The sequence below is a fragment of the Patagioenas fasciata genome, chromosome 1 (genome assembly GCF_037038585.1).
Source record: "Patagioenas fasciata isolate bPatFas1 chromosome 1, bPatFas1.hap1, whole genome shotgun sequence".
NCBI lineage: Eukaryota > Metazoa > Chordata > Aves > Columbiformes > Columbidae > Patagioenas > Patagioenas fasciata.
In genome coordinates, this window is record NC_092520.1 from 93953499 (window position 1) to 93965958 (window position 12460).

At 37.7% G+C, this 12460-nt stretch overlaps 1 protein-coding gene across 3 annotated transcripts in view; it reads right to left on the minus strand.

Annotated features, from left to right (window-relative positions):
* The window catches only part of HLCS (holocarboxylase synthetase), a 120397-nt gene that overhangs the window by 103464 nt on the left and 4473 nt on the right, over positions 1 to 12460 (minus strand). For all 3 annotated transcript variants that reach the window (XM_071810961.1, XM_065862283.2, XM_071810966.1), the window contains exons 2-5: positions 11989 to 12141; positions 7362 to 7524; positions 3594 to 4543; positions 243 to 425 (exon numbers count right to left, since the gene is read on the minus strand). In XM_071810961.1, the coding sequence (XP_071667062.1) occupies positions 243 to 425; positions 3594 to 4543; positions 7362 to 7524; positions 11989 to 12141 (1449 nt within the window). The remainder of the gene's footprint in view (positions 1 to 242; positions 426 to 3593; positions 4544 to 7361; positions 7525 to 11988; positions 12142 to 12460) is intronic.

The following is a 12460-nucleotide window of genomic DNA, read 5'->3' on the forward strand; positions in this document are numbered from 1 at the left end:
AGTTCTTAATACAGAAGAAAATATATCTGAAAAGTTAACCCTGCACAATTTCCCCATGCTTAAATTCAAAACTACAACAAGCAGGTAACAAAACAGCGACAGAGTATAAATTAAACTTTTTGCTTAGTCGCAATCCTAAGCAAACAAAAATACCACATAAGAAACAAGGTGTATTTAAGTGAACACCGAATTTATCTTGTAGGATAAATCTCAAACAACTGAAATGTAAGCAGAAGCCTTACCTCATCAGAAGAGAGAAGGTAAATAGGTGTTAACATAGGAATTTTAGTTAAATCACAACTCAGGCCAAGTGATATCAGGATCTCCTTGAGAACTTCATATCTCTTGGTATTGCTTATCTTAAGCAAGTTAAAATCCTCTTCAGTTTGGACATCCTTAGAATTGATATCCAGTTCCAGGTGTGCCTGGCAAGATACGTGCAAAGGGAATAAAACAAACAAACAATAAGGTTTGTTGGTATTACACATTTTAGCATGGCAGAGAGAAATAAGCACAACAGTACACCACAATTTTCTCTAAAATCTACACAAAATATCCCTTCTTAATAAACTAGTCTTCTCCTGAAGGAGTTGCTCAAACTTGTATTTACTAACCTAAACTTTTCCTTCTGTTTTTCATGACTGCTAGCAAACTAGACCCAACAAGAACATTGGTCATATTCTGGCCTGTGCAAGAGCAGAACAACATAAAAATCGAAAGAGCTTTATCAAAGGTTGCACAAGATATGTAGAATGCAGGCTGAGCAAGTCGTTATTGTGTCACATGAATTAAGTTGCAATCAATGCAGATAAAGAAATGCTTCTGTCTGAAAGAGAACTACAAGCCTCAGAACACCACTTTGTAGAGAATCACTTTGTCAGAGCACAAGCAGATGCTTAAAAGTAGAAATGAAATGCAGAAGGAAAAAAAAAAAACAAACAGGCTTCAGGGGTTTGTTTGTTTTTGGTTTTTTTTTTTTGTTTTGGTAGGTTTTAGTTTTTTGCTCGATTAAAAGAAAAAATTGTGCTCCAAGATATTTCAAAGCCTCTGCACCCCACTACATGCATATTCATTTAATGAAAATCACAAGCCATTATCTTTGTTCATTTCTCCAATTTTGCACATCTTAATGATGTTCTTCATCTTTCATATATGATCTACTTTATTGAAATTCAGGGAGATATATTGAAATGCGGGGTGGGGCAGGAACAAGAGTACAGAAAAAAGGAAAACAAGTAGTCTGTGACAGAATATTTAACGGCTGATGTCACTGTCAGTCCCCCAAAGAGAAAACAATAAGGCTTTTAAAATCCAGACTGGAAGTCATTTAAAATTACAAATGACACATTAATCCTTTTAATCTGATTTTTGAAGGTATACTGTAATGCTCTTTTTCTGGGGAAAAGCTCTGCAGTATTAAGTTTTACTACAGCAGAAGGGTCAATTTAAACGGTACAGCAAAGCAGGTTTTACCACGGAACTTGCAGAAACACAGAGCAACAGTATCTAATCAATTTTCTAGTACAAGCATACAGCACATGGGTGGCAAAGCTTCCTACATAAAGCTATAAACATGCTACTATGTATAACAGAGTTTCCAAAAAGCTAGCAGATTTAATCTGATAAACTGATAAGAGATGAAAACACTTCTAAGAAACTCGATGAGTATTTCTGAATTACACAATTGCTAGAGGACTGTATGCTACCTGATACATGAAAGTTAAATCTGTGTGCTCTGGGCTCCTGAGAAAGTTCTCCTGTAACTAAAACATCGGTAAAAATAAGTCTCAGAATCTTTCATAAAGTTTTTTTCAGCTATGTCCCCATTATACTCCTCATCTATCTAAATATACTGGTAAACAAATCTTGCTCTGCTTTTCTTAGTGTGCTGCTTGAAAGCAGAATAATGGAAGTGACATAATTGTCAACAACCATGCTAAAAAGAAAATGTTTACCTCTGCTCCTACTGAGGCAAACTCAAAATGTGAAAGTTGCCTCCAGGCTCACTTGAAGAGTTTTACTGCGAAATGGCAAAAATATCTCTAGATTTAATAGCACAGGTTATACACCCAGGCAGACGCATACTCTTGGGGCATAGACTTGTTTTCTAAACTTGGTGGTACTTCTTACTAGCCTTTCTATCCCTCAAAACTTTTGCCAGATATCTGTAAATATTTAAATAACCTGTAACCAACATTTACTTTTCACACAGCCATGGAAGCTTCCCCACGCATTATCCAGGAAGACAGAGAGTAATAATAACAAAAAATATTATGAACACTTCAACTTATCTGTTTAACTTTTTGAGGAGGCGTGGGATTTTTTTGGTTGTTGAAGTTTTTTAACAGAAATCACAATACCGTAACACTGGAGAGGTACCTATTTGATGGCACATCATTATTCTTAACTGGAATAAATGAGATTTTGGCTCATTTTAGACTCTACCACTTCTGTCCCACAGGTGCTCTGAGCTTTTTGTTAGGTGCAGAATGTTAAACATTTAAAAGTTTAAAGCCTGAAGGAAAATTTGGGAAACAAAAAAGCAAGTTTCCAGCAGACTAGATTCTCCCTCGAGAGAAACCCCAGATTAGGAGCATATATTACTGATTGAAAACATGTCAAGGTTTAGAAAACAAAAGCAAAGCTTTAGAATTTTAATTTTGCTAGTAAATAGAAAAAAAAAAAAATGCATTCCAGTTGAACAAAGGCTTTTTAAAAATGATAGAACAACAAGGCAAACATCATGAACCTAACATTCATCTAGAAATTTGTCTTAATCAAAACACTGCTAAAAAACCACAGAATCATCCACTTCATTCACAACAGTAAGATAAAATTAGAATTAAACTGACAAAATGGTAGCAATATTAGCAAAAAAAAGAACCAACAGACTTAAATCAAGAATGGCATTTCGGTGCAGTCCGAGACTAACCTTTATTGTCCAGCTACTTACTCAAGCAAGAATTTACAGCAGTTTTTTGAGACATGGCATGCAACAAGTACTGGAGGCTGGAGCTCTCATTCACTAGTCAGATTTCCAGAAGAGCTGGCTACCTTAACCTTACACCTTAAGAGGAGATGTCTTTCAAGTTTCTTGCAAGGTTTATTTTACACCGTCTCATGACTCTCTGCTTCACCTTTTTCTTGCCAGTATAAGCTTTCACCCCAAGTCCACCAACAATTCAGCTCTTCCTGTTCCCACCTCCCAAAATCTGCAAAATGCACCATTGTATTACTGCACAACTAGCAGGCAGAAAAGGACAGCTCTGCTCTTGAAGATACCTGCTTACTATGCAAATCTGCTCTCTCTTCTACCACCTGCTGTGGCCTTGCATGATCTACATGTGCATGGCTACACCGCGAAAACAAGGAAATGGAACAGCAGTAACATTCTCTACCATTCATTAAGCTTCCTGAGGATCAAATGAAAAACTGTTCTGCATTCAGAGTCCTTGTACCTTTATCGAGACATCCATTTATATCTCCCCTTGACAAGCATCCCCAAGAGCACGCAATGGGAACAAGGGAACTTTTTTAGCATACCACAACAGCATGTAGCAACAAGTAAATTAATGCTGCTGCATACACAGTACCTGAGAAAGAATGGCTACTCCTCCACTGTCTCCGTAAGTCAGATGAACAATAACTATATCTTTATCAGTATTATTTAGTCGACTCAATGTCTTCACTTTGCTGTTATCTTCCTTCATCACTTCCTCAAAAACACAGCCACTGACCAAAAGATTTAACTTAATTTCAGTGCTGTCCATTTTAGAGACTGCCAGTTCATGAACAGTCTTCTTCAGTTTGTTTTTCGTCTTTATTTGTATGCCACCAAATGTAAAAGATGAAGAAAACCCTAGAATCTTCCCACCTTTAGATAAAAACTTCATAAATTGTTTGTGGTTCTTCTCAGAAATAGGCCCTTCTGTGGCAATGATCAGCAGCAGTGAATTATCAATCCACGGATCCTTCAGAACTTGTTCCTCATGCAGCTGGTAGATGGTGTAGCTTTCTGCATCAATGCATTCCTGAAGGACTGATTTTATCTGCTCAAATTCCACTTTTGCAGGTGCAGAGCCAAGATAAATCAACACATTAGGGGGTTTTCCAGCAAGGTTTACTCTCTTTATTCCTCCTGCTAGACAGTCATCATTCTTCTCTTCCAGCTTGCTATTGGAATCATCAGAAAGTTCTGGAATGTTTTCTGCAGAGGCAAATCTGACCGATTCAATAGTACTGTTTTCAAGTTGCAGGCATTCATGACAGCTGGAAAGATGCAAGTGATGATGATCTCCTGCACCTATCTCTTTGTCAGATAGACTGTTGGATTCATCTTCATGCTCACTTTCTTCCTCTAGCTTGGATTTCTCCTCCTCACCTTGTCCTGTGGATTCAGCTGCTCCTAATCCTGATTTAACAGTAGTCCCAAAAGTAGCAGCAGAGGTTACTTCATCCATTTGTGGACTGTTTACACTTTGGTCTTTTACAGATGGTGCCACCTGTGCCAACTCCTTCAGAGTAGATTCCTCTAAATGGACAGCTGAAGAGTTAAAGAATAAGAAAAAGGAGTTATAAAATAAGAGAGTTATGATGAATATCACTACCACAGCAGGATTTAGATTTAATTTCCGTACAAATCATCTATAACAGCAAGAATTACACTTCTTCGACACACCAGAACATAACAAATTTGCACTCATAACAGAAGTCATTTAGTTTAATGACTATGTCAGCAAAGTTCGACTGAGAGCACAACACTCGATACTTACAGGGCACATTTAAACAAACTAACATATATTGTGAGCACAAAAATATTTGCACAAAAGTAAACCATGATCACTACTGTACACAATGCAGATGTGTTCTTAACAGAACAATAGTCTGTGGGTGGGAAGGTGAGGAAGTTCTCATAAATGCATCACCTTGTCGTCTTATTATGTTGCCTGTCCCTCTGTTATCAGCAAAAGACAAAAAGAAGCAAGGGAAGTACTGTCGGAAAAAATACTGGTCTCTTGAGGAGGGCAGGGTGGAAAATTGCTTGCTGCTATTTTGAAATAAACTATTTTGAAATAAACTAATAAAGTTATGATATTGGGTAAGACAGAGACATTGAACCCTGTCTCTTACAGAGCTGAAGCCTGCAGATAAAAGTTTGGCACATGTAAAAGGCAGTAAAATATATCTGAACTGCTTTCAGCCTGCAGAAAGGGAGACATACCCATAGCAAGACTTGGGTAGCTAAGAATCCAAGGGAAAACTAGCAAATCGGAAGAACTGTTAAACCTTCCCCTTTCTTCCCCAAGAAAAATAAAAATGCAAAGATAAAAGATTTCTGATAAATGAAAGTAAGAAAAGAAGGGCAAAGATAATTCTTGTCAGTACGAAACTTGCAGATCAAACTAAGTAAGAGGAAAGAAAGAGTCTTGACAAGGTAATTTTTTTCAGCTACTGAGCCATGAAAATATTTCAAATCAAAATCTGCAAAATTATACTGAACCTCTCCCCACTCCCAGGAGGCCAAATAAGCTTGCTATGTTCTGATTACTCAAACAAATTCAGTGAAAGACTTGATTAACAAATAGTCAACTGACACATAATATGCCAGACATAAGTTCAACCACCTTCTTGCTTAGCAAACGTTGCATTCCCTTGAAACTATAACCTTTTTGCCTAGTTTGTAGCAAGAATTTGAAGCAAGATTTGTTCAAATCCCAGGAGAATTTCACAGCTACCAGACTATAAATTATTCCATCTACAGCCTCTATCAGCCTGTTCTCCTGGAGCAGGTTCTAGCACACACAGTACCTGAAGCAAAGTGAGTCAGAAAACATTCTGAAAAGTAAATGAATGAGACACTCTCTCAGCTCCCATCCCCTCCTTGCATGAATATGTTTGCAGAACAGCACCAAGAGACAGTTTCACATCAGATCCATTTGTGACCATATTCCTACTGTCTTGCACCCCAGCTAGCTGTTCTTGATTTTGTCATTCCCTGACTTCTGCCAATGCACTAATGTACATAAAAAGACGAACCAAGCAAACAGAAAACCCCACAAGCAAAACAAAAAAAAAAACTCCAAACCAAACAAAAAACCCAAACCCCTTCTGTTTGGTTTGGGTTTATTTCATTTTGTTTTGGTTTGTTTTTTTGGTGGGGTGGAAAGAAGGGGATGTAGGAGAAAGGGAAGAGGATTTTTTTCGTAGCCCAAGTCATTATTTTATTTTTCTGTGTGATCCACGGTTTCATTAACACAGCTGAGAAGGTACAATGAGACAGGAAGAAATGAGACTGTAGCTGAACAGAAACAACAAGAACAAAAAAGCGTGGCTGTACTCCCCAAGAACGCACTACTCTACAATACCCTACAAGCTACATATTATGGCACTTTTAGAAAAGTATTGGAAAAAACAAGTTCAAATGTCATGCAGCAAAGGGAGGTGAAGTTTGGGGTCCCCACAGCCCAGACAAGAATTTTATTTAAGAATGGCGTTACAAGTTTAACCACAACTACTACTTCTCCTCGCTGTGGAATTAGCCATGAACTCCCAGCTTACCTTAGCTGAAACTATTAAATTAGTGAGGACATAATGGCTTGTAATTTTGATATAATTAAAATCACCCCCTAAAGAAATAAACCACCCACCAAAAATAATTCAGCAATGACATCACCCTTCTTCCTCAGGTTATCCCGTTCCCTTTCTAGAAAGCATCTGTGAGCATTTCTCTTGGTGATTTAAAGGATTAAAATGTTCAAGTTATGGCAATTGTTCTCAACCTATATTCAGCTTTGAATACCCTTTTATTTCAAAGCTGAAAAAAGACAACATATGCCTAAAACCTTCTGTATTTTTTCAAATAGATTAGTTAATCTAACAGACAAAACTTACACAAACAAAACTTACACAAACAATATTTTCTAACTTCACTGTTGTGACATTTAAATATTCATGCATTTGCAAAACATTAAACACCATCATGGATACTCAGAGATCTCATCATACTAAGGTTAATTATCGGCAGTAACTTATGAGGCATTAAAGAGGAGTATTTATTCCAAAAATCTTTTGAACCATTCTTCTGTTCTTTCTGTTGTTGCATTTGTAAGACGTTCTATAAATAGAGAAAGTCACTCAGAAAGTGATCTCACTTTTCAAGGATCTCTATATTTGACAGTATCCAGTATAAAATACAGTCACGCTACAGTCATGAACTGCCTAGAATGACAACAGGAAGCAAGCACTGTGCCAAAACAAAAGTATGGGGTTTTTATGTAGGTATAAAGACAATGTGCACAGTCCTAAAATAACCATGCAACAAGCATGTTCTACCAGTAAAAACAATTGGTGAAGATACTTACAAACAATCTTGTGCGGCACCATTCCATTATCCATTTGAAGCCTGTCTTCCATGAATGCTATTCCAAGGTTACTGAAATTATCTACACTCGCTTCAGCAATTAACTTATAAGGCTCACCAGGTTTATAGGCCAACGGTGAACAATAGTCTGACCACTTCACGATCTAGAATAAAGCATATGCATGTTTTTTAGTTTGAAAAGGTTACAGAAAAATAACAAAATACCAACAATATTATGAGTCCACAAGATGAACTACAAATAAAATCTGCCCTTCCTTCCCAAAGGATTCTGCTATTAAAAATCGGCACAGCAGCAGGCAGAGCCAACAGAGAGACACTGTCAAACCAAAACGGCACAACTGGTAGACTCCAGAACTGGAAGTAATTTTAAATAAAATATTTTTAAAATACATTATTATAGAATACTAAACTGGCAGAATCACTTTTGAGACTAGTTTATGTGATGCCTGATGTGTTTAAAACAACTACTACATTTAACAATATCAAGAGTTAATACATATTAACTAGAGAAGGCTTTCAGTTGATAGTTCCTTTCACACAAAAGTGCACCCTTCATAACTACAAAGGTCAATGTATGAAACTGAATACAACCATAAGAATCTACTGAAGAAGGGTTGTGTAGCAAGCAATACCTGTGATGAGACTCAGTCCTGAGAGAAGTAAACAAAGCAACATCCACACTAGTGTTGAAAGCAAACAGGGAGTACAAATACATCTTTCCCAAAGATCAAGGCTATAAAAGCTTCAAGTAACACACAAAATGGCAGGAGAGCATTATTATCACATTCTATAAGTAAAACCCTATTCATGTTTTTCCAAGACATGGCTTTCAGCACAAATTCTAAAAAGAATGCTGATAAGAAGAGCAAAAGTAAAGTACTCAGGTTTAATAAAAGTAGACACTATCAGAACCAACATTAACAAAACACAGAAGATTCAAGTGGCTTATTACATCAAAAATTATGTTCTCCAGAAAAGAAGCATTATGAAAGGGATGCACTTCAGTTTATTTTCTTCAAGAAGGGTTGTTAAACCCAAACTATGCAGCTGCACCTTCTTGGAGAATAAGTTTCAAGTTTAACTATAAAAAACAAAAACTAAAGAAAAAGCTAAAAGTGTTTTGGTGTCTTTCTGAAAGGTAGGCACATTAATAAAGATGAAAAATCTGCCTACTGACTCATAATTTGAATCACTGTAGTTGGAGCATCAGTGAGACTTCACCCCACTGTCACTGGGGAAGTCTGTGACCAAGTCAGCCAGAATTCCCCCAGTCAACAGCCTTGAGTGATGTCCTGGACAACACTATCACTTCCCAGACGGAAGGTACTCCCAGTTGTGTTTAGTCTATTGGTAAAACACCCACAGCTGGAATGGAAGTCTTCCTTTGTAGTCACAAGGCATAAAACTCTGAGGGCTTGCTGCTGTCGGCAACTCACAATCTCCAGTGACAAACATGGCAGATACATTTATGATACAGGATGTCAGCTTCCTTCTCTATTTTCCTCAGCATATGACTGAGTTGCTCTCTGTGGTGGAAAGCAAGAGACTGAGAACATAATTAGATATCCTTTCTTATCCAGAGGACAGGCATGAGCAGGTAACATCCACATGTTGCCTGGAAACTGTGAGGAAGATATATTGATGCGCTTGAGCTTTTTTTCATGGCATCAAATAAAACATTAGGCATGCTAACAACTAAAAAGTAGTTATCACTGTCTAGTGCAAATAAAGCAAATACACAAAAGAACCTCACAAAGTAAGGCTGTTGCCAAGACATATGACCTGTAATCCTGCTCATGCAACAATCCATTTGCTTCACAGCAGAACAAAAATCTTCAGAGGATATTTTCAAATAGGCCAACCTTTCCTGCTATGACTAGAAATCTTCATCAAAGTTCTGTCAGAATACAAAATGAAAGGTGAGCTCTTACCAAGAACTGAGAAATTATTTATACTACTGCTCTCTGCATCCATCTCAGTTTCAACAGAAAACAGTCACAGATCACTGACAGCCCTACAGAGAACGGCTTTTTTGTCTAGAAATTCTCATGGGCCACAGAAGCAATTTGTTCTTATAGTCTCTGTCTATGCTGACAACTGGCTGCCAGAGGTAGCAGAATTAAAAGCACTTTGCTAGAAGTGACACATACAGAGCAGAACAAAAACCAAAATAAAACAGCAGTCCTTTTCCTCCTTAATTTTGGTATTTTGCTTAGAATATCACTTTTGAGCTTAATAAATCGAACCAGTTACTGACGTCTACATTAGAATGCAAACATTTTCCATTCTAAAGAAAATGGAAACAAAACCAACAAGATTAAAAAACTCCACTGAATAATAAACTAAAAAAAAAACCTAACAAACTATATCTTCAACCCAGATGTTTTTGTGGACCTCTCTACTACAAAAAAAAAAAAAAAAAAAAAAAGTACAAAAACAACCCCACCCTTCCCTTTGCCTTCTGTCTGAGTAGGTCCAGCACTCCCCAGGTACACTCTGAGAACGCAGAGGGCACAGCAGGTATCTTACCCATTTTACCCCCTAGAAGTAGGGCCCACTTGGATGGATTCCATAGTTTTACATCAAAGGTAATAAAAACATTTACCAATCAGCTAATGTGGCTACTTCCTCTGTGCTCCAAGGAAACAGGAAACCAGTAGAAGCAGGGTCAGAAGACTTCAGTAGCAAAGTTCTGAGAGTTCTCAACAAGCTTTCAGCACCTCCAGTCCTCACACTCTAAGCTTCATGGAGATAATGACTTTGCCTGATGCAGCACTTCAGGAGGACATCATTCCTTTACAGGGCAAAGACTAACACGCTCCCAAAGCATGCTCTGTTCCAGAATTGAGAGGCCTCCATGGAGGGTGAAAGTACTAAAAGTTTGATTGCAGGCACAAATTTGGAACTGTGCCCATGCCCACTTTGTCCTTCTGTCCCTGCGCTCAAGTTAGATAAGTCTATTTACCAACCATTCTGCTTTCAATGTTTACTCCAGTAGAGGACTCCTGGATCATCTCCCCGAACAAGTGGCCTGGAAAAGATATGTTTCTCATCCAGGGAAATGGACAGGTCACAAGCACCTGTGTATGTAACAGGCTTCCTTTAACTCCAAAAGGGAGCTTGAAACCTGATGCCAAAGCAAGGATGACAGACAGCCCTTTAGAGTGCTAGGCAGGAGCCATTCAGGAAGACACCTTATTGACTGCCCACAGGTGGTGGTTCCACCTTGTGGCACAGCCTTCTTAACAGGACATGTCTGTCGATTTTATGGTAGCCCAGTGATCAGGCCAGAGGTTTTATTACTGTCTACACAGCAACGTCCTGGCATGCACATCTTGCCATTTCTCCTCCTTCCAGTAGGCAACAAGGTCTATTCTGTCCTCTTCACCACAGAGAGGACACAGCACACACAACAACTGACTGCGTTAGGAAAGAAACTAGGACAACCTGTACAGCTTGGAAGATTTTTTTTTCTCCCTGCAAGGTAAGTTTATCTTTTGTTTCGGTTTACAATTTTTCTCCTTCTTCTGACCTGCATCCAAGATGAGATATCCAGGCAGCAAATGTTCCTCATGTGAGGAAAAAGTTATAAAACCAACAAAATTTAGGGGGGAGAGAGAGAGACATTATCTCAAGTTTATAGTCAGTTTTGATAGGGTCTGGATACTATTTTTATGCATAATTTGTTTAGAGATGCTATGTATTCAGTAACTCAAGTTTTAGAACATCATCTAAATCCACATCATCTAAATCCACACTTTCAATACAGTAGTGGAGAAGACATTTTTTGGATTCCTAAGTGTGTAGGACAGGAACATTTTTTAAGTATGCTTGACATAAGGATTTCAGTCGTAGTTCAATTTATATCTTTGGATGCCTCAAAAACATTTTGTAAGTATTATGCATTAAAAGGCAAACACAATTTATAACATTCTAACGAAGAAATATTGCTACTTCCCCACTGCATTTTATAGAAAAGCGGAGAGGTTAAAAGCTCTGTTTTGGTCTTACTTCTGCAGACTAACAAAATTAACCAAATGTATAAAACTTCAACTTGTACTTATAAATCACACTGAAAGGAAGCTTCCAAGAGAGACTTCTATTTTAATTACAACTTTTCACAACCACTTGGTTGAAAACTTGAAGAACATTTCAGAAATCTTAATACATGCTTAGTTTGTATATTCTTACTGAGGCATATGTTTCAGTTGGTGTCAGAAACAGGATACTGAGCTAAATGGACTTCTCATCTGACTTAGTATGACAGCTCTCCAGCATTTTTTTTTCCTGTTCAGCATATCCAACCAGACATGCCTTAATCAAAGTCACAATGGAATTCTACAGTTCCCATCCACAGCCAGAGAATCATGCAACTAAAAAGAATCCCAGTAAAATGTTTATAGGTCTACTTGAAGCATAATAGAGAATTAGAGTATTAACAGTGATTCAATTTAAAGACAATATTACCTTTTTTATTCTAATTAACATTGTAAAAATACAAAATCTAGCCACCATTGATTTTTTTTTCTGTCAAGTGTTTTAGGTTTATACCTGCCAAATGAACTAGCTGTACTACTTTCTATGCAAGAAAAAAGGGAACTACTTACCTCTTTTGAAGAGCCAGGTGCTTTCTGCAAGTTATCTGTCTGAGCTGAAATGCTTTCTGTCACAAAAGCTATATGTTCTGCTTTAAGTAACTTATCAGGATATATAAAAGGAGAAACAAGAAGCAGACTCCATCTGTTTAAGTCATCAAGAAACTGGAAGAGACAGAAAATAAAGATAAGTCTATACAGCAAGCATCTGATTCAATAATTCATGTTTAAGTCATGCCCAGCCTAAATTCAAATCTGACCCTTCAGCATTATGTGAAGGGTATCTACTATTTCACACTCCTCATGAGGAAAAAAAAGGGGTAAAAGGCCTGAACCATTTAGGAGGAACACATTAAAAGTAAAACTAATGGCAACAACCCAAGCTTTTAAGCCATTCATACTCCAGCTTTCAGCTTTACAGGAAGAATGCACAAGTGAGTTGGCCACAAGACCACTGGACCATTGGCACTGTGACTTGTGGGCC